The sequence below is a fragment of the Haliotis rubra genome, unplaced genomic scaffold, assembly GCF_003918875.1.
Source record: "Haliotis rubra isolate DU_JTF1 unplaced genomic scaffold, ASM391887v1 Scf1020, whole genome shotgun sequence".
Lineage (NCBI taxonomy): Eukaryota > Metazoa > Mollusca > Gastropoda > Lepetellida > Haliotidae > Haliotis > Haliotis rubra.
In genome coordinates, this window is record NW_025764916.1 from 212,451 (window position 1) to 236,923 (window position 24,473).

The 24,473-nt window shown below is 42.3% G+C and overlaps 2 protein-coding genes across 3 annotated transcripts; both read right to left on the bottom strand.

Annotated features, from left to right (window-relative positions):
* Positions 1–3,914: 3,914 nt before the first annotated feature.
* Positions 3,915–6,398, bottom strand: LOC124270827. Its single transcript, XM_046705888.1, has 4 exons — positions 6,282–6,398; positions 5,993–6,160; positions 4,913–5,128; positions 3,915–4,592 (listed from the first exon to the last, which is right to left on the bottom strand). Exons 2-4 carry the CDS (start codon positions 6,070–6,072, stop codon positions 4,571–4,573), a joined length of 318 nt encoding a protein of 105 aa, XP_046561844.1. The 5' UTR covers positions 6,073–6,160; positions 6,282–6,398; the 3' UTR covers positions 3,915–4,570.
* A 651-nt stretch (positions 6,399–7,049) lies between these two features.
* On the bottom strand, positions 7,050–24,200 carry LOC124270813. Of its 2 annotated transcripts, XM_046705880.1 has the most exons (12): positions 23,695–24,200; positions 18,523–18,641; positions 17,264–17,444; positions 16,383–16,522; positions 15,764–15,914; positions 15,350–15,481; positions 14,798–14,929; positions 13,706–13,788; positions 12,656–12,861; positions 10,070–10,180; positions 7,974–8,205; positions 7,050–7,242 (listed from the first exon to the last, which is right to left on the bottom strand). In XM_046705880.1, the coding sequence occupies exons 3-11, from the start codon at positions 17,428–17,430 to the stop codon at positions 8,146–8,148; spliced, it is 1,182 nt and encodes a 393-aa protein (XP_046561836.1). In that variant the 5' UTR covers positions 17,431–17,444; positions 18,523–18,641; positions 23,695–24,200; the 3' UTR covers positions 7,050–7,242; positions 7,974–8,145. The 2 variants fall into 2 exon arrangements, with proteins under 2 accessions (XP_046561836.1, XP_046561829.1); XM_046705873.1 differs by lacking the exon at positions 23,695–24,200 and having other exon boundaries at positions 18,523–18,937.
* Between the last annotated feature and the right edge of the window lie 273 nt (positions 24,201–24,473).

Consider the following 24,473-nt stretch of genomic DNA (forward strand, 5'->3'; position numbering starts at 1 on the left):
TCACGCCTGCTGCAGAGACATGCTTTTGTTCCACTTAACACTCTCAGTCTGCCATATTACAGCGTTAAGACATCTAACTGTAAAATATAGTCTGAACAAAAAATGCGAACTATCCATGCCGTCCGGATACGTTGAAACGCAATTAAGTCACTGGATCTGACCTGACACACACGCATGCACACGCACACACACACACACACACGACATGGTTTGAATCAGCAGTGTCCTATTAATGCACCAATGTTATCCTAATTGTACTTTTTATAATAATCCTCAGAATTTACAATTTATAAATGTTCCTTAGTCTTTTGTCTGTGATGCCGAGATTGGTTTCCGAGTTGTGTCAATTTGGTCATAACTGACTGACTGAGTTTGGTTTTACGCTGCTTTTAGCAATATTCCAGCAACATCACGGCGGGGGACACCAGAAATGGGCTTCACACATTGTACCCATGTGAGGATTCGAACCCGTGTCTTCGGCGTGACGAGCCAACGCTTTAACCATTAGGCTACCCCATTGCCCCTTTGGTCATAAGGATCAATTAAATTGTATTTTCGAATCGTAGGTTCGCCCTAACTTTGGGTATGTAGAAGTAAACCTCTACAACCAGAGACACTGTGGGCTTTTCAACCACATTCAACCATTTGACAGACACGGTATTATATATTCAACTGATATTCTATTCTTCGGTCACATTTCACTCAACAGTCATAACAGAGAGGTAGCCTAGTGGATAAAGTGATCGCTGGTCACTCCTAAGACCCGGTTCGATTCCCCACACGAGTACAATGTGTGTGAAACCCCTGTTGCGATATTTCTTGAATATGAGTTAAAGCCGAGTAAAACCATACTCTCTCACTACAAACATGATGTACAGTGGGCCCTATTCTTCGTTCTGATATACCAATTTTTGAAAAACCACTTATTCCATTGACACACAGATGAAACACCAAAACCTTCGCTTCGCACCACCACTACATACTTGAAGGTCTAGCTTGTTTATATCAATTATAGCGTTTCAATTTTTCCATCCTTTTTCAGACTGGGGAGGAGGCCAAGGCCATCATAGAAAGTGAAGACTCGAGTCTTGAGGCAAGTAGATCTCCAATTTTTAAACCCTGGAAGACCCCGGTGAAACTGCATTGGCCAGTGTTGGCACATTTACATCTGCTTTGGTAGACCTGAGTTGTCCATACCTTTTACATCCTTGGGGTGAGGTGCACTGGTCAGCAGCCTCCAAGTGACGTGATAACTAACGAACATTTGTTTCATCTATTGATTCAGACGTGAAAGAAATCATTTCAGTGAAAATCATCCAGAGGTTGATAGTATATATGAATTCTAACATGCCGTACGGGAAATTCAGCTTCCGATTGTTGATATAATCACTTCAAAATTAAATGCAAGAGAGAGAGAGAGAGAGAGAGAGAGAGAGAGAGAGAGAGAGAGAGAGAGAGAGAGAGAGAGAGAGAGAGAGAGAGAGAGAGAGAGAGAGAGAGAGAGAGAGAGAGAGAGAGAGAGAGAGAGAGAGAGAGAGATGTCGGACGTATCCAAGCATAAAGAAGTAGCCACATTCTTGACAAAAGAGGCGAAATACTATGATAACTGATCATTTTAAAAATTAATTATTATCCAGTCTTTCATATTTCGTCTAAACGTAAAGCAAGAGAGAAGAACTAAAGTCATAAAATAAAGTGGCGGTGTGACCTATATATAAGTATAGCATTTTCCAAAAATCTTTCTACATATATTGAAAGTGACAATATAATGTTTTATCAGATTTCTCACTTCAGTTTCAGAGTCCGTGAATTAGTAATACAAATATTAAATAGCACGAATGGCAGTTTGTCCAAGTTTGCATTTCCGGTGACACATGCTTATCAAAGGCCAACTCGGTGATATTCGTTTCCCTCTAACCAGTTGGCCAGATATGTGATAATCTTAGCCGGCTTCAGTGCATTCAATTAGGAGATAAACATCATGTGTTGGCGAATTTCCGGGTGTTATTGAGTAGTTGAAGCACGGGAATTCATTTGGAACCGACGGCGTCAGCCGGAGGTTTCAAATGAAATATTCCCGTGCTTCAACTACTCAATAACACCCGGAAATTCGCCAACACATGATGTTTATCGACATTGTAAACACAAAAGTAAACCAAAAGGTCCACACACGTTTTTTGTGTCTGCACTCATTGACATCGAGTACGGGTACAGCAGTGAAATGTCATCAGCCGGCCGTTTCGGCTGTCTCCCATGGTAGCATCTGGAACTGCTCATTTGTGACGTCATTCGGACTTTACGTCACAATATGATTTTAATGACGTCATCACAGCTGACGACGTAACAATACAATGGTGTGAGCGATGTTTGTATGTAAAATACGCAGAGAATTTCCGGGAATCAAATACCATTTGATCACGTTTTTCAACCAATCAGATTCAAGAACACAGTGACTTTTGGTTTACAAGTTATAATGATCAAAGGCACTCAACGAAATGGGTGACAGCAGGATAATCAATAAGTACAAAAAAACTGATCTGATAATAAGTTAATGTGGGGCCTGTATCTTTTACTACATTCGTTGGGGGTTATTTCAAAGTGATATTTTTCTTTTTGCAATTCCAGGTCATAGTATTAAATGAGAATTCCATGGTGACACGTGACCTGCGTTTTGACCGTGTGCGCATCTACGTGAAGGACGATGGAACAGTTGCATCAACCCCTATGACTGGATGAGATGCTCCATGACTTCATTGTTCAACAACTCGCATTCAAATCAGTTTCCAAATAAACACGATACCTAGAATAATCTGTTGGTACTTCTTCACAAACTAAAAGAACAGAGCATCTTCCTTGCAACTTCAATAAGGAAGAAATTAAGGGACCGTTCATAATTTATGGTGGGGGCAGGGGTATTGGGGGGAAAGAAGGAAGGATGATTTAAGGTGGGGGGAAGGGTAACCTATTTCGTTCTGGAGAGGTAGGGGCGTCATCAATGTTGTACACATATAGTAGGGGGATGTCATTGATTTTATATGTGACATGCAGGGGGGTCACTTACTTTGTACATAAAATTTAGGTGGGGGTTGGGGTGTGTGGTCACATTATACATGCATCTCCATAAAAATCATCATCACCCCCACTAGCCATAACTTATGAATGGTCCCTAATTAAATAGGTACACTTTCAATTTCATCTGTTTCAGTTCGGAGGGAGTTAAATCAGCATTATCTTACCTCACACATAAATGTCGCTTTCTGATTGGCTCTTCTATTATTTTCAATGTACCCCGCTTACCAGCTAGTAAAATTTCAATGTACCCCGCTGTCAATGGCAACTCATTTGGTACTTCGTGGTAGTAATTCTTTATCTCGAATAACATTGAATCAGGTATGATGTACGGATATTACCGATGTTTTGCGAATGCAAATCGATGGAAGGGAGAAAACTCTAAATCTGTTTTTCTTGTCAGCAAAATCTAGCGACTGCTACAAAAAGATTTGTACCCGTGCTTCAAACAATTCAAAATTAACATTAAGGTGTTCGGTAAGATAAATACCTTCGGGTTCAGGGAACATAAACAAACATTGAGGGTACATCAACCCATGGCCCCCCTCGTGACCAGTGAACAACCTGTAATGTTACTGCTGGGTCTCTGATCAGGCAACCAGTGGTGGTTAATGTTAACATCTTTTCAAAATAAATGCCGATGGTCACCATCAAGCAAACTTTTGTTCAGTTAATGTTGGAATTCTGTATCTTGAGCTGCATATGCTGGCTTCAGTTTCTTTCATTGATCCACACTGGGATGAATGACAAATACTATGGCCAAGTACAAGTCAGTTTAAAACAGCATTGACTTTTCTTTGTTAGAAATTAACACTAATTTCAACTTTCTGGTGTTTGACTACATGTTTTGAATATAACTGTTTTATTGATATTTATTCAATACAAAATCCTGTGTAATCAGCTACCAGACTGGCATCATCCTTTGCATCTGATATCAGTTGAATCTTGTGTCGAATATCTTCATTAAGTATATATGCTGAATTTCCAAAAGCAGTCCAAGTATATGCATATATATATACCCACTCTCTCTCTACATGATCTAGACAACCAGTCAGGCTTGAATTTGTGTTGAAGCTGTGATGCCTCATTGGGTTAAATCGTGTGTGTTGTTGATTCGGTGTCTGACTCTGAGAGTGAGGGTTCAAATGCCGGATGTGACCTAACAAAAGTACTAGAATATATACTTTACTGAGAAAGTATAAACCCAAATATACCATTTGTTTTATTTGACCTATAATCTTCTCATGGCCAGTCCTCGGCAGTTCCTGTTATTCACAGACGTAGACCTATAATCCCCTCATGGCCGTCCCTCATAAACACATGCCAGCCTCCCCTGCCACACCCTGAATCTGTGTCCGTCACCCCCTCCCTACCCTTCAGGTACTCCACACAGAAACATCTTGGTCCGGGTCCAAGGAAGGGCAGCACCCCCAGGATCTTCCCGTGAACACTGTAGTGAAACACATGCTCCCTTTGCAGCTCTGTGTTTCGTTGTTGTATTTTAAATGAAACCAGAAATCCAACTGAAAAACAAGACCGGAAATCAAGAAATTACACCGATCAAGTCTATATAACCAGTGATTAGCACAGCTTCTTCTCATGAGCATCTGGCTGAAGAATTGGTTTGTTGTTTAACACTGCACTCAGCAATATTCCAGCTATTTGGCAGCGGTCTGTAAATAATCGTGTCTGGACCAGACAATCCAGTGATCAACAGCATGATCATCGATCTGCGCAATTGGGAACCAAGTCAGTGAGCCGTTAGTCGCCTCTTACCACAAGCATGGGTTACTGAAGGCCAATATTCTAACCCGTACCTTCACGGGTCCAGAATTATATTTACCATGAGCATTTATAGAGTAGACCTCTGCAGGAGGTCCAGGCACTTTCAGCTCCATGACAACCTCTACAGCATCGTCTCTGACATCCACAAACATCAACATTTACCGATGCCAAATGCAAGTCTCGCTTCTCCTCTAGTTTTTCTGCTCCAGGATCTTGACTGAGATCCTGGCGAAAGCTGATGTTGCAGCCATCCTCACCCACCTTCAGACTGCAGCTGTGGACAAGATACAGGAGTGTTCACTGAGTGTCTGAGGCTCCGGTCAGCACTCTCTTTGCTAAAGCAGCCAGTTTGACAGGACACAGTATTGTTCAAACTTCATGAGGTCTTCAGTTTTTAGCCTTTAACTTTCAATGAAAAATCAAAGCTTTAGATTTTGAAAAGCCACTGGCAACTTGCAATCAGTAATACAACAAATTACCCTTCCAGGGTGTCAATTTTACAATCGCCTTAGCTAAGACGTTACACCCGCTCCACTAACCCATCTTAGGTTGATCAGAGCCAGTCCCGATCTTATGATCCGATCCAAGCTTTTAGATAGAGACTCTTTAGCGAGAGATAGAGAAATGCGAGGCACAAGTTATCTCCCATTGCGCAGTCTAGCAGACGATGGAAGTAGTTTTGGAACCAAGCGTGAACGGACAAAACATCTCTAGCGAAATATTAGGGTAGTTAGCACCTTGGTTTCAGGGGTAAGTGCATGTGAACACTGGGTATCATGCATAATATGTGGCTGAACCTTGTCGATCAGAATAAACAAGGCAAGCCGAGGCATCCTCTACCTTGCTGGTTAGCCCGGGAAAGCCACATTAAGAAAAACAGAGTTGAAAATGGTGTGGCTCAATACGCTATTAGATAATACATGTTACCTTTAATAATTGGTATTAAATATTGAAATATTCTATATCATATTATAGCGACCTTGCCCTTGGGCATTTCATATTTTGTGATTTCAGACAACAGTTTTCTGAAAGTAGGGCCAAAATAATAAACATTATTGTGGTGAAACGTCATATATTGCATGGTAACATTCTGGATAAAGATATCACATTAACATGGTTACTACTGAGCTATCCCTACCTGTCCCGTTGCTGGGTAACAATAAGGGTTTGTAGTGTGTCAGGACAGAGGAAGTAGATGGCGCTGTTTGTTACAGCCATGACTTTGTTTCCTCCAAAGAGGAGAGTTATTATTACTGGAAAGTCTTCACTCAAAATCTCATCTGCAGTAACTGGGTTGCATTTTACTCTGAAAAACAAAAATATTTGTAAAGTTCAATCCAAGTATATTTAAACATCAACATGACAGAATAAAAATGGTCACAAAGGTCTTCAGAAGGTGAATTTATTGATGTTGAAAAAATACCGACCTTCTTTGGTCTGATCCGAGTCCATATAATTTGTTCCCCAGCACATAATGGAGTTGACATAGTATCCTTGGAGAAGATCTTCAGTACCCTGCCTCCTTTCCCCCATACACAACCATCACTTTGAAAGACATGTCACGAGTTCCATGATGATTAACGGTTTACATTTGGGGACCGTTCATGATTTATGGCTAGGGAGGTGATGATTTTGAGGGGGGGGGGGGCACCCATTTTGTTCTGGGGAAGTATGGGAGGTAGCAATTTTGTACATAAAAATATTTTTTTAAATATGGGGGTCCTTGATTTTGTACATGACATGCAGGGGGGTCACTTTTTTTGCACATAACTTTTATGGGGGGTCACTCACAATGTACATGCTTCTCCATAAAAATCATCATCACACACAAACCAAACCACACCCCACCTCTAGCCATAAATCATGAACGGTCCCTTGGTTTGGTTGTTGTCTGCCACCACACTCAGCAATATTCCAACTCTAAGGTAGCGTTCTGTAAACAATCAAGTCTGAATCAGACAATCTAGAGATCAAGAGCATGAGCATGACTGGGAAATGATGACGTGTCAACCAAGTCAGTGAGTCTGACCACCTGATCCAGTTAGTCGCCTCAACAAGCATGAGTTGCTGAAGACCAATTCTAACCCGGATCTTTACAGGTCATTATTATTAACAAGCTGAGGATATTGTACACAGATATATGATCACAGATTGTGGTATTTGGAATGTCAAGGTGGTGGTGTGAACTAACTTGGCACTATTTTGGCTCCTCCTCCCGACGCGCCACATGATCTCATCTTGAGGAAATTGATGATATTTCTTGACAGCCTTCGGGACCTGTATGCTTGACATTGATAGATCATCCACTGCAAATGACCATGGCTGGTGAGATAAGTCCATAGTTATGTCAGGCTCAAGGAAGGTGGCCTCGTTGGTGCAGTCTACAAACTAAATGGAGAGAATACTGACAAATGTACAACATACAATATTCAGTCTGATGAAAGTGAACATATCCGATCCTAACTAAAATGTATATCTTATGAAGATGGCTCAGCCATGTTTTGAGCAGTACAGAAACACTGACAAGAGTTCCCACAATGTCTGACATCTGTGGATTAGCCAGAGATGCAGTTCATCTTCTCATATATACTAAACAGCAAAAAAATGCTACTCTTTTTTTTTGTTAAGTTTTTAAATAGAAGACATAAACATGAACGCTTACTTCTATCAGATTTCATTTTTTGAAACTTGTGTTTCTTTTGCTGTTCAGCATACATTACCTGAGAACTACAACTCACTGATCAAGAACTCACTCAAGAGCAAAAGATCTGTCAAATGATAAATCAGGTAATTTAAATGTATAATCGATACAGGTATTCTGTTGAGTTTGCTGCAAGATAGTACGAGCAAGGTGGCTGGTAAAAACTGGTCACAGAAATATTGTTCACTCAACACAAATTACAAATGGTTAATTATGAAAGTTCAGGGTAAATGTTTGCAACATTATAAGTGTTGTCATTGACTCAGTCACTTCCAGTCCACATTTTGGCTACCTCTCCCGAGTTCTACCAGTTTGGGTGAGTATGGTTAAACGTGGCGTAAAACTACACTCACCCACCTCAAACATTTGCTTTATTGTTCTGCAAAAGCTAAACTCCATGAAACTATTTTGTACTTACGACCATAACACAATTGTTCAGCCTGGAAACATAGAAAACTCAGATAAAGAGCGTCTCTCTTGTAAGGGAAGTATTCTATTAGTATGGCCAGGAACCTATGGGGACCCTGGCAGTCTCTTTGGGACTTTGCAGTCTTTCTCAACTCAGGCTTGACAGCTTCCCATACATGTCTCTATACTGAGATGATGCTGCAACCTTTGTCCCACAGGTAGTCATACACAAAGGTCACAGTCTGAAGATGAACAGTTATGTTGTGTGTTAGAGACTATTTTGTATATGACATAGTGGCTTAAAAAAAAGAACCTATTTTTATTTTCATATAATGAGAGAACAATGGTAGTCAAGAGGAGAAGAAGTGGCCATGGGAAAGCAGTGGTTGTTCGGAAGAAAGGTCATAGTGTAGGAGGTGCTCATGGGGTAAAAAGAGGTGATGATAGAGGAAGGGTCATGGAGAGGAAGACCTGTTAGTATGTGGGTGGGGAGGGGGGGTCACTGGGGAAGAAGAGTTCATGGCTAGGAGGTGGTTATGGGGGAAGAAGAGTTCGTGTCTAGGAGGTGGTCATGGGGAAGAAGTGTTCGTGGCTAGGAGGTGGTCATGGGTGCGGAAGAGTTCGTGGCTAGGAGGTGGTCATGGGGGAAGAAGTGTTCATGGCTAGGAGGTGGTCATGGGGAAGAAGTGTCTGGAGAGGCTAAGAGGTCATCACGGGGAAGAAGTGTTCATGGCTAGGAGGTGGTCAAGTGGGGAAGAAGAGTTGTGGCTAGGAGGTGGTCATGGGGAAGAAGAGTTTGTGGCTAGGGAGGTGGTCATGGGGAAGAAGAGTTCGCGGGCTAGGAGGTGGTCATGGGTGCAGAAGAGTTCGTGGTCTAGGAGGTGGTCATGGGGAAGAAGAGTTCGTGGCTAGGAGGTGGTCATGGGGAAGAAGAGTTCGTGGCTAGGAGGTGGTCATGGGGAAGAAGAGTTCGTGGCTAGGAGGTGGTCATGGGGAAGAAGAGTTCGTGGCTAGGAGGTGGTCATGGGTGCAGAAGAGTTCGTGTCTAGGAGGTGGTCATGGGTGAAGAAGAGTTCATGGCTAGGAGGTGGTCATGGGTGCAGAAGAGTTTGTGGCTAGGAGGTGGTCATGGGGAAGAAGAGTTTGTGGCTAGGAGGTGGTCATGGGGGAAGAAGAGTTCATGGCTAGGAGGTGGTCATAGAAGAGTTCGTGGTAAAGGGGGGAAGAAGAGTTTGTGGCTAGGAGGTGGTCATGGGGGAAGAAGAGTTCGTGGCTAGGAGGTGGTCATGGGTGCAGAAGAGTTCGTGGCTAGGAGGTGGTCATGGGGAAGAAGAGTTCGTGGCTAGGAGGTGGTCATGGGTCATGGCTGCATTTGAAGAGTTGGGGGAAGAAGAGTGGCTAGGAGGTGGTCATGGGTGCAGAAGAGTTCGTGGCTAGGAGGTGGTCATGGGTGCAGAAGAGTTCGTGTCTAGGAGGTGGTCATGGGGAAGAAGAGTTCATGGCTAGGAGGTGGTCATGGGGGAAGAAGAGTTCATGGCTAGGAGGTGGTCATGGGTGCAGAAGAGTTCGTGGCTAGGAGGTGGTCATGGGTGCGGAAGAGTTCGTGGCTAGGAGGTGGTCATGGGGGAAGAAGAGTTCGTGGCTAGGAGGTGGTCATGGGGGGTGCAGAAGAGTTAGGTGTCTAGGAGGTGGTCATGGGTGCAGAAGAGTTCACGTGGTGGCACCAGAAGAGGTGGTCATGGGTGGAAGAAGAGTTGCGAAGAGTTTGTGTCTAGGAGGTGGTCATGGGGGAAGAAGAGTTCGTGGCTAGGAGGTGGTCATGGGGGAAGAAGAGTTCGTGGCTAGGAGGTGGTCATGGGTGCGGAAGAGTTCGTGTCTAGGAGGTGGTCATGGGGGAAGAAGAGTTCGTGGCTAGGAGGTGGTCATGGGGGAAGAAGAGTTCGTGGCTAGGAGGTGGTAATGGGGAAGAAGTGGTAAGTGAGAGGAAGTGGTCACGGTTAACTGACCTAAACTGTTTTCTTCATACAGTAGAGTGGACATATTCTAATATCTTCACACATCCAAGGAGAGAAAGGTAGTTGAGAAGTAAACAATGACTCTACTCACAGAGAAGCCTGGGTTATAGCCCCTGGCGTAGCAGTACTCAGCTGTAACCATCATATCTTCCTTCCACTTCTTAGGTCTGTCAGGGTTGGAGAATATTTCAAATATAGCTTTCTGAAACATAGACATTCATTTGAAAGCACTTTACAGTGGAAACCTGATAAGTAAAATTTCAAGGGACTCGCCAAAATTGTTTACTTATCAGGTATTTTACTTATCCAAACTTATAAAAACCTGCAAATGACAACCATATGCATGTATATGTACACATATGGAACAATGAACAACTTATCAGGGCTGGCTTCCAGTTGTCAGTGTATTGTCAAGTGCTTGACGCCAGCGAGCTGTAAGTAGGATGTTTGTTTGACTGGAGACTGACACGACTGCCCCTCATGTCGGATTATGTGGTGATCGCTAATTTAGTTATCCAGTCTCTTTAATTTACTTCCAGGGACCGTGAGAGACGTTTAGTTAAGCGGTATTGTTTACTTATCCGAAGTTTAGTTAACCAGACTCTAATATTTATAATTAATGAAGAAATTTGCCGGGACCAAAGAAAAGTGTTTACTTATCAGGTCTGTTTAGTTAAGCGGTCTTTACTTAGGCGGTTTCCACTGTATATAAAGCAAGAAAATATAAACATGAGACTCTAAAGTTGAATTTCTTGACCGACCATGTCAAATATATATATATTACATACTAACATTTGTTATCAGAAACATGGTCTCTTTGACAATAATATTAGGGGTGACTATTGAGGTCTAAGGAACTATTGCGATATTGATAGACTATTGCATGCTACTATTGCAATGTCGAACGTCTATTGCAAGCTACTATTACAATAACTATTGTGATAGTTGAGACAAAATTCAAATTTCAGATAAATTGCCATTTTCTACCAACTTCTTTTACATTAAACTACTTAAACCATAAAATGTGTTCAGTTGTTTATTCCTTATAACCTTCAGGTCAGTATTGGTCAAGTTGTCATGATGACTTCTTCAGGAACATGACTTAGTATTAAAACATTCCACAACAAGCCACCACATTCACGCAGGATTTAATACTATTCATTACAAAACTGTGGTTTGCAGACTCTTTGATCCCCACAACTTTGTACTGTATATGACCGTCTATAAGCCGAATTTTGGGGACCAAAAAAAGCAGTCTGTAGAAGGGGGTCGTCTTATCCATGGGTTACGCTTTCGTCAAATTTTTTTCCAGGGGTAAGAAAACAACATCGTATCACTTGTTCCCGGGAAACGTGTGCACAGCTGATTGCTATTTCCGTCTCTGTGTACGAGACAAATACGCACGGTAATCTTAATTAATTTATCGAGCAAAAACTGTAACTAAAATTACATAATGCTCGGATATATTTCTTTGGGTTAAATAATGGTATTCTGTATTATATTTTACTGACTGCGTCAGAATTCGTCAGAATTCGTCCCGTTATATTATTGTGCATGTTTGAACTTGTTCGCCGGGAAACGTGTGCACAGCTGATTGCTATTTCCGGCTTTGTGTACGAGACAAATACGCACGGTAATCTTAATCCCAGTTTGTTGCTACAATAAATATGATATTTAGAGAAGCAAAATATATTATGCATTTTCTGTCAACTACACTTCGTTTCGATCCGTGAGTAGACACAATATATATGACAGTGAATTCTTTGAATAATGTGGACCAAAGTATGTAAAATAACATACAAAATAAAGAATAAATACTGGCTCTGTGTCTCTGTCACATTTTTGACAAATAGAAAACACTTACTGTGTGTAAAGGTTGAAAATTAAATAGATCACAGGTAGATATATTTCAGTTTTAACAACATGAAGATGAAAAAATATATCCAGTGCACTGAACAGTCATCAGACTTAACTGATTAAAGAAGACAACATAATTGGCAAATGGCAATATTTCACATTAACTCAGAGTTTACTCAAATAGTGTGATGAAGGCATCATTTGTTATCTTGGTTTCCAACTTTCCAATTCTTCTAAAGAAACATGTGCTTCTATGTGCTTATGCATAACGTTATACACTCAACATTAAAAATGACTAGCAATAAATGTCAAAAATGGATTTTCTTCTTTGACGTCAAACGACGACAGAGAGGTTATACACGTATAGTGATAAGGGTCAATAACTCCGTTATGCTTAACACTAAGTCAATGTAACTCAGATCACACGGATAGAATTTGTTGTGGATACAGACGCTATATTTACGTTATTTTCTGTTCCCGGTGAATCAAACTATTCCAATTCAAAATTCCCCAATGTGAGTGCATACGCTTTGGTAGTTTCACAATTTATAAGAAAAGATGACAACGTACTACATGTGAAAGCACGTAATAGCGATTAGGATGACCCTATCCGATATATAATTTAGTTCTTAGATTCCCATATTCTCCTGTTTGTGTAGATGTATTTTGACTAATTTTGCATAGTTATTACCAGAGTACTAGCCATATCTTCAAATGTAATTTCATACACCTATCGATAAAGTACTATCGGGGGGGCTCACAATCACGATCAATCGATAGTTCGATGCATCATTACACCCTTAATAATATGGTGTCATACCTGCTTCAGAAATTTTCGGACTAGTTTTGAGAGGTTGACTCTGGCCCTCTGTCCATTTGCCCCGGTCCACAATAATGTGACTGGCTTAATCTCTGTTTCCCAAGCTTTAAGGGCACTTGTTTCATATGCATAGGGAGCCAAGAAGTGTACAGTGTTCCCCATCTCATCACAGTACAGTTCACTCAATGTTGGAACCAGGTTAAGACCTATGGACAAAATGAAAAGTTTTACACAGTTATCAGTACATTGTGTCCCTGTGGCCAGAAATGCTTTGTGTGCAGATGCATCTAATATGTTCGCCAAGGTGTTCTGAAATTTTCAGCCAAACTGGATATGTGGATATCTGGGAAATAATAATAGGTGAGGGAGTGAGTGAGTGAGTGGAGTGAGTGAGTGAGTGAGTGAGTGAGGGAGTGAGTGGAGGGAGTGAGTGTGTGAGTGAGGGAGTGAGTGGAGGGAGGGAGTGTGTGAGTGAGTGAAGGAGTGTGTGGAGGGAGGGGGAGTGTGTGAGTGAGGGAGTGTGAGGGAGTGAGTGACTGAGGGAGTGTGTGAGTGAGTGAGGGGGTGAGTGAGTGTGTGAGTGAGTGACTGAGTGAGGGAGGGAGTGTGTGAGTGAGGGAGGGAGTGTGTGAGTGAGGGAGTGAGTGAGTGGAGCGAGGGAAGGAGGGAGTGAGTGGAGTCAGGGAGTGAGTTGCGGGAGGGAGGATGTTTTTTCAGCACTTTTAGTAGGAAGATGGATATCATAAACAGGTTCCATGTATTGTATCTTAAGGGACATGAAACCTGTGATTGTAGGTGTGAATGGGAGAGCGAGGGAGTGAGCCAGAAAGTGACTGGCTATTACTGTGTTTTTGAGATTGTGACAATGAGTCAGCGTGAAATTGGAGATTGAGTGAGTGAGTGAAAAGTTGGAGCGTGAGAAGAAGAGTGAGGTGAAGTGAGGTGGGATGTGGTGTATTGACGGTTTTAACTTAATATTCACACTAATACACAGCAGTGAGGCCCGTAGATGTCTGTGAGGTGGAGAGGTAGACATAGGGGATGAAATACCTCTCAAATACAATAAGCCTTCATGAGATACTTCAGAGATTGAATACCATGCATGTGTCTGCCTTGGAGTGTGAAAGTTGAATCTGTAAGATGGGAAAGACTTTGTGTTAAAAGAAGAATGATCAGTACAAGATGCATCTGAGAATCTGTGTGGCAACCAGTTTGGTACAATGTCAAGGAAATACCTAATCATAACCGACATTAGAAAAACAACAGTAACAATGTTTGTAAAAATGCACTTCTAGATATTGGTTTGAAAAGATACTGTAAGTAGCTCTGGCACTTAATCTCAGTCTAAGTCAACTTAGGCTCAGTATTATTCTTTACGCTGCTGTGTTGAAGGTTGTGTCAGCTAACCTTTTGAATTGACCAATCAGAACACAGCTTACCAAATCGCTAAAGTTAACATTCGCACATGCTGTTTGAACTTTTACCTCAAAAACGTTTGTACTGGAACAATTCCAAATGTTATTTTGCACACAATCCCTTCTGAGTTATACACACAGAGGATGCCATTATTCACAACAGTGAGTAAACAATCGCTGAAAATAGCGTTTTTGTCAATATTCCAGGATGTCATTTTGCGGAAATATAAGCTAATAGTAACCATGTCATCAGAAACACCTTAGCATATATACTGAAGGTCAAATATCTGTGTTTTATGCAGATTTTCGTTTGTTGAGAGATCAGCGTCAGTGACCGGGGAAGAGTAAATCCAAAAACAGTCCCACCAAACCCTAAATAGTAGCTGTTGTCTGATTGGTTAAATCTGTTCGTCCGTCTCGCGTTTGGCTGGACGGTCATATGTCGCTCAAAGGTTCGCTGACGTGACATTCTACTAGGGTTTGTTAGACTCAGTATAGCAGTGTAACGAATAATACTGGAGCCTAAGTTTACTTAGACTGCACTTAATCTGAAAAGATTCTCAGATTCAACAATGAAAGTTTCCTCTGTAAAAGGAGAGTGATTTACCCTGTGTATGGATAAACAGTCAAAGTCTACCCAGTGTACAGATCTACAATCCAAGTTTGCCCACTGTAAGGATCTGCAGTCCAAGTTTACCCTCTGTAAGGATCTACAGTCAAGGTTTACCCTGTGTATGGATCCAGGTTGAGGGCCCTGATAGGGGGCAGCACCATCTGGAGATCTGCTGTCAGGAAGCCAGCATCTGTCAGTCTAAGGTTGAGGTCTGCGCTGGACAGGTGATCCCCCTCAAAGGAATTCCTAAGACATAAGTATACGCCCATATGTATAACACAGACACCTAGGGCTTGTGAAAAACATCAAATAAGATATGATTGTGAAATTCTAACAGAAAAATTATTTTTATCATATATGCCCCAGACATACACATCATATACTGGAAACACAATGCGTTCTCCTATGAGTAGATTTTCAACAGCAAATATCGGCATGTAATCTGTCATGAGGCAAACATTATCTCCTGAAAACAGCATGGTCGTAAGTGCATTGAGAATTCACAGCCATACTCCAGTGTTAAACTTGTAGGGGCAGAGTCACTCAGTATGTGATGATAAAAGGGTAGTAACTTCACATGCAGCATTTCATCTATCAGCATTAAATCAAAATTATACATTAAATTTTATACACAGAAAGGATAAAACTGATAGAAAACATACTTACAGGCCACTGACTATGCAAAGATGGCCAAGCTGTGTTCTCCATATGACCTTCAAGAAATTAGGTATACCATGATTCTGAACATGGTCAAGAACTGGTTGCCAAGGATTATGAACTTCTTTTCTTGATGATAAACTAGAATAACCAAACATAAACATGCCAGAGATGAAAATTCTTATCCATCTGCAGACAGCCCTTAAAAAGTTGAATGTTGTCAGAAGAAAACACATGTTTTCAACAGAACAGGTTACCTGTATTCCTAACTGATCTGAATCAAATCAGGTGTTGACAATTGGTGAAATTTAACACAATGTAAATAATGTAACTCAGTACTGGGCTAAAGATTTAGGGTACAAAGATTTCAGTTAAAAAGATCTCATAACAATACTTAGGAAAGTCAATCATTCCTCCCAATACCTGAAACTCAACGTCTTGTACACCTGGGTGGATCCTTTACCATCTCCAAGCAGAGCCTTCAACAAGGACAGATGGAGCAGTAAGTCGTCACAGTACCTCACTAGCCTCTCTGTCAGCTTCAAACAGTCATCCAGACGATCCTGAACACTCTCTGTCGACAGAAACAACAGACCGTAAGAGAACCCTCCAGACAATCCTGCTTCCATCCTCTGTGGATAGAACAACAGACCATAACACAGAACCCTCCAGGCAATCCTGTACACTCTCTGTGGATAGAACAACAGACTGTAACACAGAACCCTCCAGACAATCCTGAACAACAGAAGCAACAGACTGTAACACAGAACCCTCCAGGCGATCCCGAACACTCTCTGTTAACAGAAGCAACAGACTGTAACAGAGAACCCTCCAGACAATCCTGAACACTCTCTGTGGACAGAAACAACAGACTGTAACACAGAACCCTCCAGACAATCCTGAATACTGTGCGTAGCAGCAAGTTAATAGAGATTTTCTTGACTTAATTCAAGAGGTCCAATTAATTTGTCCCAAAAAGGAAACTGTGTTTCTTTCTTTCCCTACCTGTCACACCTATTATATGACCGAGAATTAATCTCACCTGCAGCAGTTCCACAGTGGAAACACAAGAATGATTCCACAGCTCGGGTGACAGAGATCCCTGGACTGGAGGCATCCAGGTGGGTCATGGCAGTGTTCCACGTCTCAGCTGCCAAGACAGCCTTCTGCTGCGCCATCATGCTATAAATTGTTCACACACTATCAACAATCATCTTTTTCTTGTCTATGAAAACATATTGCTGCCACTTTTTTAACATAAAATATTTTTTCGGCCAAATTTCTTATTGCTTCCATTATTTTATTGGTGCTTGGGAATATTTTCTCATTATTTCATTTATTTACTCGTTGCTTCAAGTATTGTCTCATTACTTAAAGTTTCTGTCCAAAACTCAAAATTTCATGTTTTTGAAAGAAACTTTGGCGAGAAAATACTTGAAATTTCAAGTTTTTGACAACACTTGCTTTCAACATGCAAAGGTCACGATGTGAACAAGCTTCCATACCAAGAGGCCTAAAAATAATGTCCTTTTACTGGACACAAGTGACCTGTGAAGATCCGGGTTAGAATTGATCTTCAGTAACCCACGCTAGTTGTAAGAGGCAACTAAAGTGATCAGGTGGTCAAGCTCGCTGACTGGGTTGACACATGGAGTGTACAGCGGTGCTCATGCTGTTGATCACTGGATTGTCTGGTTTATTTACAGACCATTTACAGACAGCTGGAATAGTGCCGAGTGCAGCATAAAACTAAACACACTCACTCACTCAGAGACACCTTTGCATTTTAAACCTATCTGGAGTGATTGAGAACTTAATAAATACAAAAACAAAAGAAACATGTTGATGTTGTGTGGGCTTATTGTACACCAATGTCACAGAGACTGGAATGGTATAATCAATACTGGCTGACACTTCTCTTACCCCTGGTCATAGACACTGGCCATCAGCATGTGCTTCTGCAGTATCAGATCACTGCTGTGGGTGCTGCTGTCTTCATTCGTTGCCCCTGGTGACTCCATGTAAAGACGGTACGCTTTAGATGACTCGTCATTCTGTGCATACAGTCTGGCAGCCTCATTCAAGATCATGGCTTTGTATGGTCCTTAGAGAGAACATATTTCTTTTCAGGTTTGGAATAAAGAAAACATTTCTTGCAGATTTACATAACACTTTCTTGAACCAGAATCAAACAAGAGTAGGAAATCTTGTTGTAATGGTAGTGTTTGTAATTGATAAGTTGACTTGACAGTGTAATCATAGAGACTTTACTCTTTTGACATTGTGACTACGCCTATCAGATGACATCTTTTATACTTAGCTCCTTATTAAAAAATGTTTATTACATGAGAAACAATTTTTGTTTTAATTCCTGACATTTAATTCTTAATTTGGTTTAAAGATGCTAACCCTAAGTTCATGTCTATTGGATGGGGGATCAAGCAGACAACAACAAATATAAAATAATCTTCTCTATTCCTTTCTCCATTCCTCATAATTAGTCCCATTTGACAGCAGCATTCTGGCAGTCATTGTGACTCCACCTCATATCATACCAACTCAATGTGTGTTTGTGTGTGTGTTTGTGCGTGTGTGTGTGTGAGAGAGAGAGAGAGAGAGAGAGAGAGAGAGAGAGAGAGAGAGAGAGAGAGAGAGAGAGAGAGAGAGAGAGAGAGAGAGAGAGAGAGAGAGAGAGAGAGAGAGAGAGAGAGAGAGAGAGAGAGAGAAAAGAGCCTAGTGGTTAAAGTGTTTGCTCATCGTACCAAAGGCCCGGGTTTGATTCCCAATATGGGTACAATGTGTGAAGCCTAATTCTGGTGTCCCCCTGCTGTGATATCGCAGGAACATTGTTAAAAGCAGCGTCTAAACATATTCACTCATCAGGACCCTATTCTCTGAACCTTATAAAAATCATATCTTACTTGTTGCTACCGCCAAGCAAATATCTGTGAGTACATCCTGAGTTATGAGGATGTATTTTCGTTAACTTAAATGTCACATTGAATAAATTTAGTTATTATGGGTCACAAAAGTTTAAAGCGCTTACTGTGGATTTGAACTCACACCTAAGTTAGAGTTACCTCCCCTATCAAAGAGGATTGCAAAATGACAGTTACAGGCAGTATGTCTGAAGATACCTTCCCATTACAGTACTCTAAGTGGTCCAGCCAGATGAACCTTACCTTCCTCCTTGGTCTGTGCAAACCTCAAAAAACATTCTGCTGCAAAACTGATGTTCCCTCGAGCCCAGAACACATAGGGAAGAGCTCTGTCAAACAAGTGCCTGTAAATCTTGGGGTACCTGGACAAAGGGAGTGGGATGAGAATATTGCTTCTTAGTCTCGTGAAAATACTTTCTTCATACTGGCACTCCCATATGTAACATATGTACCAGATGTTGAGCTTCCAAAAAACACAGCTAATGGATTGAAATCACTGGCCAAGTAGGGCACTCTGGAGTGGTAGCCAAAGTTAGTGTTCAAGGTTGATGGTCTGGGGTGGTAGCCAAGGTTAGTGTGCAAGATCAATGGTCCCTAGGGTCCATGAATGGTAGCCAAGAATGATAGCCTAAGTTTGGTGGCCTGGGGTGGGGTTAGTCTGGTGGTCTTCGGCTCGGTCCAAAGTTGGGATGGGTGGTGTTCTGGGTGGTGTATAGAGAAGCATACTCACAATGGGCATCTTGGGTGTTGGTCTGAGAAGGTGGTCTAAAGTTGGGATGGGTGGTGTTCTGGGTGGTGTATAGAGTAGCATACTACAATGGGCATCTTGGGTGCTGGTCTGAGAAGGTGGTCTAAAAGTTGGGGATGGTGGTGTTCTGGTGGTGTATAGAGTAGTAGTATACTACAATGGGCATCTTGGGTGTGGGTCTGAGAAGGTGGTCCTTAAAGTTGGGGATGGGTGGTGTTCTGGTGGTGGTGTATAGAGTAGTATACCACAATGGGCATCTTGGGTGTTGGTCTGAGAAGGTGGTCTAAAGTTGGGGATGGGTGGTGTCTGGGTGGTGTATAGAGTAGTATACAATGGGCATCTTGGGTGTTGGTCTGAGAAGGTGGTCCTAAAGTTGGGGATGGAGGTGTTCTGGTGGTGTATAGAGTAGTATACTCACAATGGGCATCTTGGGTGCTGGTCTGAGAAGGTGGTCTAAAAGTTGGGGATGGGTGGTGTTCTGGGTGGTGTATAGAGTAGCATACTACAATGGGCATCTTGGGTGTGGGTCTGAGAAGGTGGTCTAAAGTTGGGGATGGGTGGTGTTCTGGGTGGTGTATAGAGTAGTATACTCACAATGGGCATCTTGGGTGTTGGTCTGAGAAGGTGGTCCAAAGTTGGGATGGGTGGTGTTCTGGGTGGTGTATAGAGTAGTATACTACAATGGGCATCTTGGGTGTTGGTCTGAGAAGGTGCCTGGCTAGTCCACAGTCATGGTCTAAAGTTGGGGATGGGTGGTGTTCTGGGTGGTGTATAGAGTAGTATACTCACAATGGGCATCTTGGGTGTTGGTCTGAGAAGGTGGTCTAAAGTTGGGGATGGGTGGTGTTCTGGGTGGTGTATAGAGTAGTATACCACAATGGGCATCTTAGTCCGAGAAGGTGGTCCTAAAGTTAGGGATGGGTGGTTCTGTGTATAGAGTAGCATACCACAATGGGCATCTTGGGTGTTGGTCTGAAGGGGAGTTGGGGATGGGTGGTGTTCTGGGTGGTGTATAGAGTAGCATACTACACAATGGGCATCTTGGGTGTGGGTCTGAGAAGGTGGTCTAAAGTTGGGGATGGGTGGTGTTCTGGGTGTGGTGTATAGAGTAGTATACTACAATGGGCATCCGAGAAGGTGGTCCAGTCAGTTGGGGGTGGTGGTCTGAGTATAGAGGTAGGTCTCACAACTGTCGGCAGTCCGAGAAGGTGGTCCAAAGATGGGATGGTGGTGTTCTGGGTGGTGTATAGAGTAGTATACTACAATGGGCATCTTGGGTGTTGGTCTGAGAAGGTGGTCTAAAGTTGGGGATGGGTGGTGTTCTGGGTGGTGTATAGAGTAGTATACTACAATGGGCATCTTGGGTGTTGGTCTGAGAAGGTGGTCTAAAGTTGGGGATGGGTGGTGTTCTGGGTGGTGTATAGAGTAGTATACTACAATGGGCATCTTGGGTGTTGGTCTGAGAAGGTGGTCTAAAGTTGGGGATGGGTGGTGTTCTGGGTGGTGTATAGAGTAGTATACTACAATGGGCATCTTGGGTGTTGGTCTGAGAAGGTGGTCTAAAGTTGGGGATGGGTGGTGTTCTGGGTGGTGTATAGAGTGGTATACTACAATGGGCATCTTGGTGCTGGTCTGGAGAAGGTGGTCTAAAGTTGGGGATGGGTGGTGTTCTGGTGGTGTATAGAGTAGCATACTACAATGGGCATCTTTGGGTGTTGGTCTGAGAAGGTGGTCTAAAGTTGGGGATGGTGGTGTTCTGGGTGGTGTATAGAGTAGCATACCACAATGGGCATCTTGGGTGTTGGTCTGAGAAGGTGGTCTAAAGTTGGGATGGGTGGTGTTCTGGTGGTGTATAGAGTAGTATACTACAATGGGCATCTTGGGTGTTGGTCTGAGAAGGTGGTCTAAAGTTGGGGATGGGTGGTGTTCTGGGTGGTGTATAGAGTAGTATACTACAATGGGCATCTTGGGTGTTGGTCTGAGAAGGTGGTCTAAAGTTGGGGATGGGTGGTGTTCTGGGTGGTGTATAGAGTAGTATACTACAATGGGCATCTTGGGTGTTGGTCTGAGAAGGTGGTCTAAAGTTTGGGATGGGTGGTGTTCTGGGTGGTGTATAGAGTAGTATACTACAATGGGCATCTTGGGTGTTGGTCTGAGAAGGTGGTCTAAAGTTGGGGATGGGTGGTGTTCTGGGTGGTGTATAGAGTAGTATACTACAATGGGCATCTTGGGTGTTGGTCTGAGAAGGTGGTCTAAAGTTTGGGATGGGTGGTGTTCTGGGTGGTGTATAGAGTAGTATACTACAATGGGCATCTTGGGCCGTTGGTCTGATAAAGGTGGTCTAAAGTTGGGGGGATAGGGTGGTGTTCTGGGTGGTGTATAGAGTAGTATACGCACAATGGGCATCTTGGGTGTTGGTCTGAGAAGGTGGTCTAAAGTTGGGGATGGGTGGGGTTCTGGTGGTGTATAGAGTAGCATACTACAATGGGCATCTTGGGTGTTGGTCTGAGAAGGTGGTCTAAAGTTGGGGATGGGTGGGCTGTTTGGGGTGGTACTCTGGCATTAGTGGGTCAACAGCTATGGGTACTGGCATGGTCTTGGCAGGTTTCTACAGTGATCAGTTATTGTGTTCTACAGTGGTAGTGATCAGTTATTGTCTGAGTGTGTAGTGCTGAGGGTGATGATCTGAAGCGCTGAGCAGACAATATTAGCCATGTCAAACAATATTTAGAGGGAATGTCAAGAATGCATTTCTGGGACTCTGAGGCACACCACTGTCAGCAACAATGTTAATACTGTCATAGTCTCTGTCACACTCACCACCACTGTCAACAACAATGTTAATGTTAATACTGTCTCATAGTCACTGTCAACACACAATCACTCGTCTGTCAGTCACACTCACCACCACTGTCAACAACAATGTTAATACTGTCATAGTCTCTGTCACACTCACACACCACTGTCAACAACAATGTTAATACTGTCATAGTCTCTGTCACACTTCACCACCACTGTCAACAACAATGTTAATGCTCGTCATAGTCTCTGTCACACTCACCACCACTGTCAACAACAATGTTAATACTGTCATAGTCTCTGTCACACTCACCACCACTGTCAACAACAATGTTAATACTGTCATAGTCTCTGTCACACTCACCCACAACACTGTCAACAACAATGTTAATACTCGTCATAGTCTCTGTCACACTCACCACCACTGTCAACAACAATGTTAATACTGTCATAGTCTCTGTCACACTCACCACCACTGTCAACAACAATGTTAATACTGTCATAGTGTCTGTTACTCACCACCACTGTCAACAACAATGTTAATACTGTCATAGTCTCTGTCACACTCACCACCACTGTCAACAACAATGTTAATACTGTCATAGTCTCTGTCACACTCACCACCACTGTCAACAACAATGTTAATACTGTCATAGTCTCTGTCACACTCACCACCACTGTCAACAACAATGTTAATACTCGTCATAGTCTCTGTCACACTCACCACCACTGTCAACAACAATGTTAATACTGTCATAGTCTCTGTCACACTCTCACCACCACTGTCAACAACAATGTTAATACTGTCATAGTCTCTGTCACACTCACCACCACTGTCAACAACAATGTTAATACTGTCATAGTCTCTGTCACACTCACCACCACTGTCAACAACAATGTTTAATACTGTCATAGTCTCTGTCACACTCTGTCCACCACTGTCAACAACAATGTTAATACTGTCATAGTCTCTGTCACACTCACCACCACTGTCAACAACAATGTTAATACTGTCATATAGTCTCTGTCACACTCACCACCACTGTCAACAACAATGTTAATCGCCTGTCATAGTCTCTGTCACAGTCTCTGTCACACTCTGCCACCACTGTCAACAACAATGTTAATACTGTCATAGTCTCTGTCACACTCACTCACCACTGTCAACAACAATGTTAATACTGTCATAGTCTCTGTCACACTCACCACCACTGTCAACAACAATGTTAATACTGTCATAGTCTCTGTCACACTGCCACCACTGTCAACAACAATGTGTCAACAACAATGTTAATACTCGTCATAGTCTCTGTCACACTCACCACCACTGTCAACAACAATGTTAATAATACTGTCATAGTCTCTGTCACACTCACCACCACTGTCAACAACAATGTTAATACTGTCATAGTCTCTGTCACACTCACCCACCACTGTCAACAACAATGTTAATACTGTCATAGTCTCTGTCACACTTTCCACCACTACTGTCAACAACAATGTTAATACTGTCATAGTCTCTGTCACACCTCACCACTGTCAACAACAATGTTAATACTGTCATAGTCTCTGTCACACTCACCACCACTGTCAACAACAATGTTAATACTGTCATAGTCTCTGTCACACTCCACCACCACTGTCAACAACAATGTTAATACTGTCATAGTCTCTCTGTCACACTCACCACCATTGTCAAAATGCCAATACATATATAGATACTGTCACACTTCACCAAAGCCAAATGATGTCAAATTACTCAGCTAAGAGCTTTACATCATATTTTCCAACACAGCTTTAAATCCTGACGGTGACATTGACACAAAATACAGGTAAGTAACTAAACTGCTCTTGAAGAGACCACATACCTGATGTTACGGCAGACATGTTACAGAATTCCATCTTCCACCTAAGTTGACTGCTCTGATTTGTATATAACAGTATTGTTGAATCTGGGTTTCCAAGAAAAGGTCCAGAGGTTAGATGGTCATTCCAGATGTTCCGGAAGCCACATCAGGATCAATTTCTAAAATAAAACTTTCCAACTCCCCATCAGTATGCTCAAAGTAATATAAGAGTTGGTGCATCCACGACAGCTGGATATTCATAAGTTCCTGATCCTCCTGCACATAAGACAACACATTCTTCACTGCAGGGGACACACTGCAAGACTTAGATACTTTCGATTTCCTGACTGTCAAGGCATCAAGACAAAGCTTAAACAAGGCTGGGATATTTCTAACATGAGATTGTAAAATATTATTTGAATAACCCACAAATTCAGAATAATAGTCAATGTTCTCAATATTTGTAAATGGAAATTCAAATTTTGGCTGCAAGCTCTTCAGTTTATTTCTCAATCGTCTCTTCTGTGTCTTGCTACGCCCTTGTTTCCGCTTCATTGCAATGAGACCTTGACTGTGTGCCTGTGGATATTGTGTTGTAGGTGGAAGAGATGGTCTCTCCATCATCATCCCTAGCTGTGTCTGATATCCGTGGTGCACACGCTGAGATCCTGCACTTTGACAAACTCATCAGAGTCTGATAGGTTCACTGATTCATCCTCAGCTGAAACATATTCTAATTCCTCTTGAGAGCTATCTCCCTTTCAGCCATCTGTCCTTGACTAGTGCTTAGAACAGCAGTC

Coding starts and splice junctions, on each gene's coding strand:
- LOC124270813 (XM_046705880.1), bottom strand. CDS start 17,430: ATGATCTTGAATGAGGCTGCCAGACTGTATGCACAGAATGACGAGTCA. Junction 16,523..17,263: donor GCCAGTGTCTATGACCAGGG/GTAAGAGAAGTG, acceptor AACAATTTATAG/CATGATGGCGCAGCAGAAGG. Junction 14,930..15,349: donor CTTTGCATAGTCAGTGGCCT/GTAAGTATGTTT, acceptor CTTATGTCTTAG/GAATTCCTTTGAGGGGGATC.
- LOC124270827 (XM_046705888.1), bottom strand. CDS start 6,072: ATGGCTGTAACAAACAGCGCCATCTACTTCCTCTGTCCTGACACACTA. Junction 5,129..5,992: donor GTTACCCAGCAACGGGACAG/GTAGGGATAGCT, acceptor TCTTGTCCACAG/CTGCAGTCTGAAGGTGGGTG. Junction 4,593..4,912: donor CTACTCTATAAATGCTCATG/GTAAATATAATT, acceptor CTTGTTTTTCAG/TTGGATTTCTGGTTTCATTT.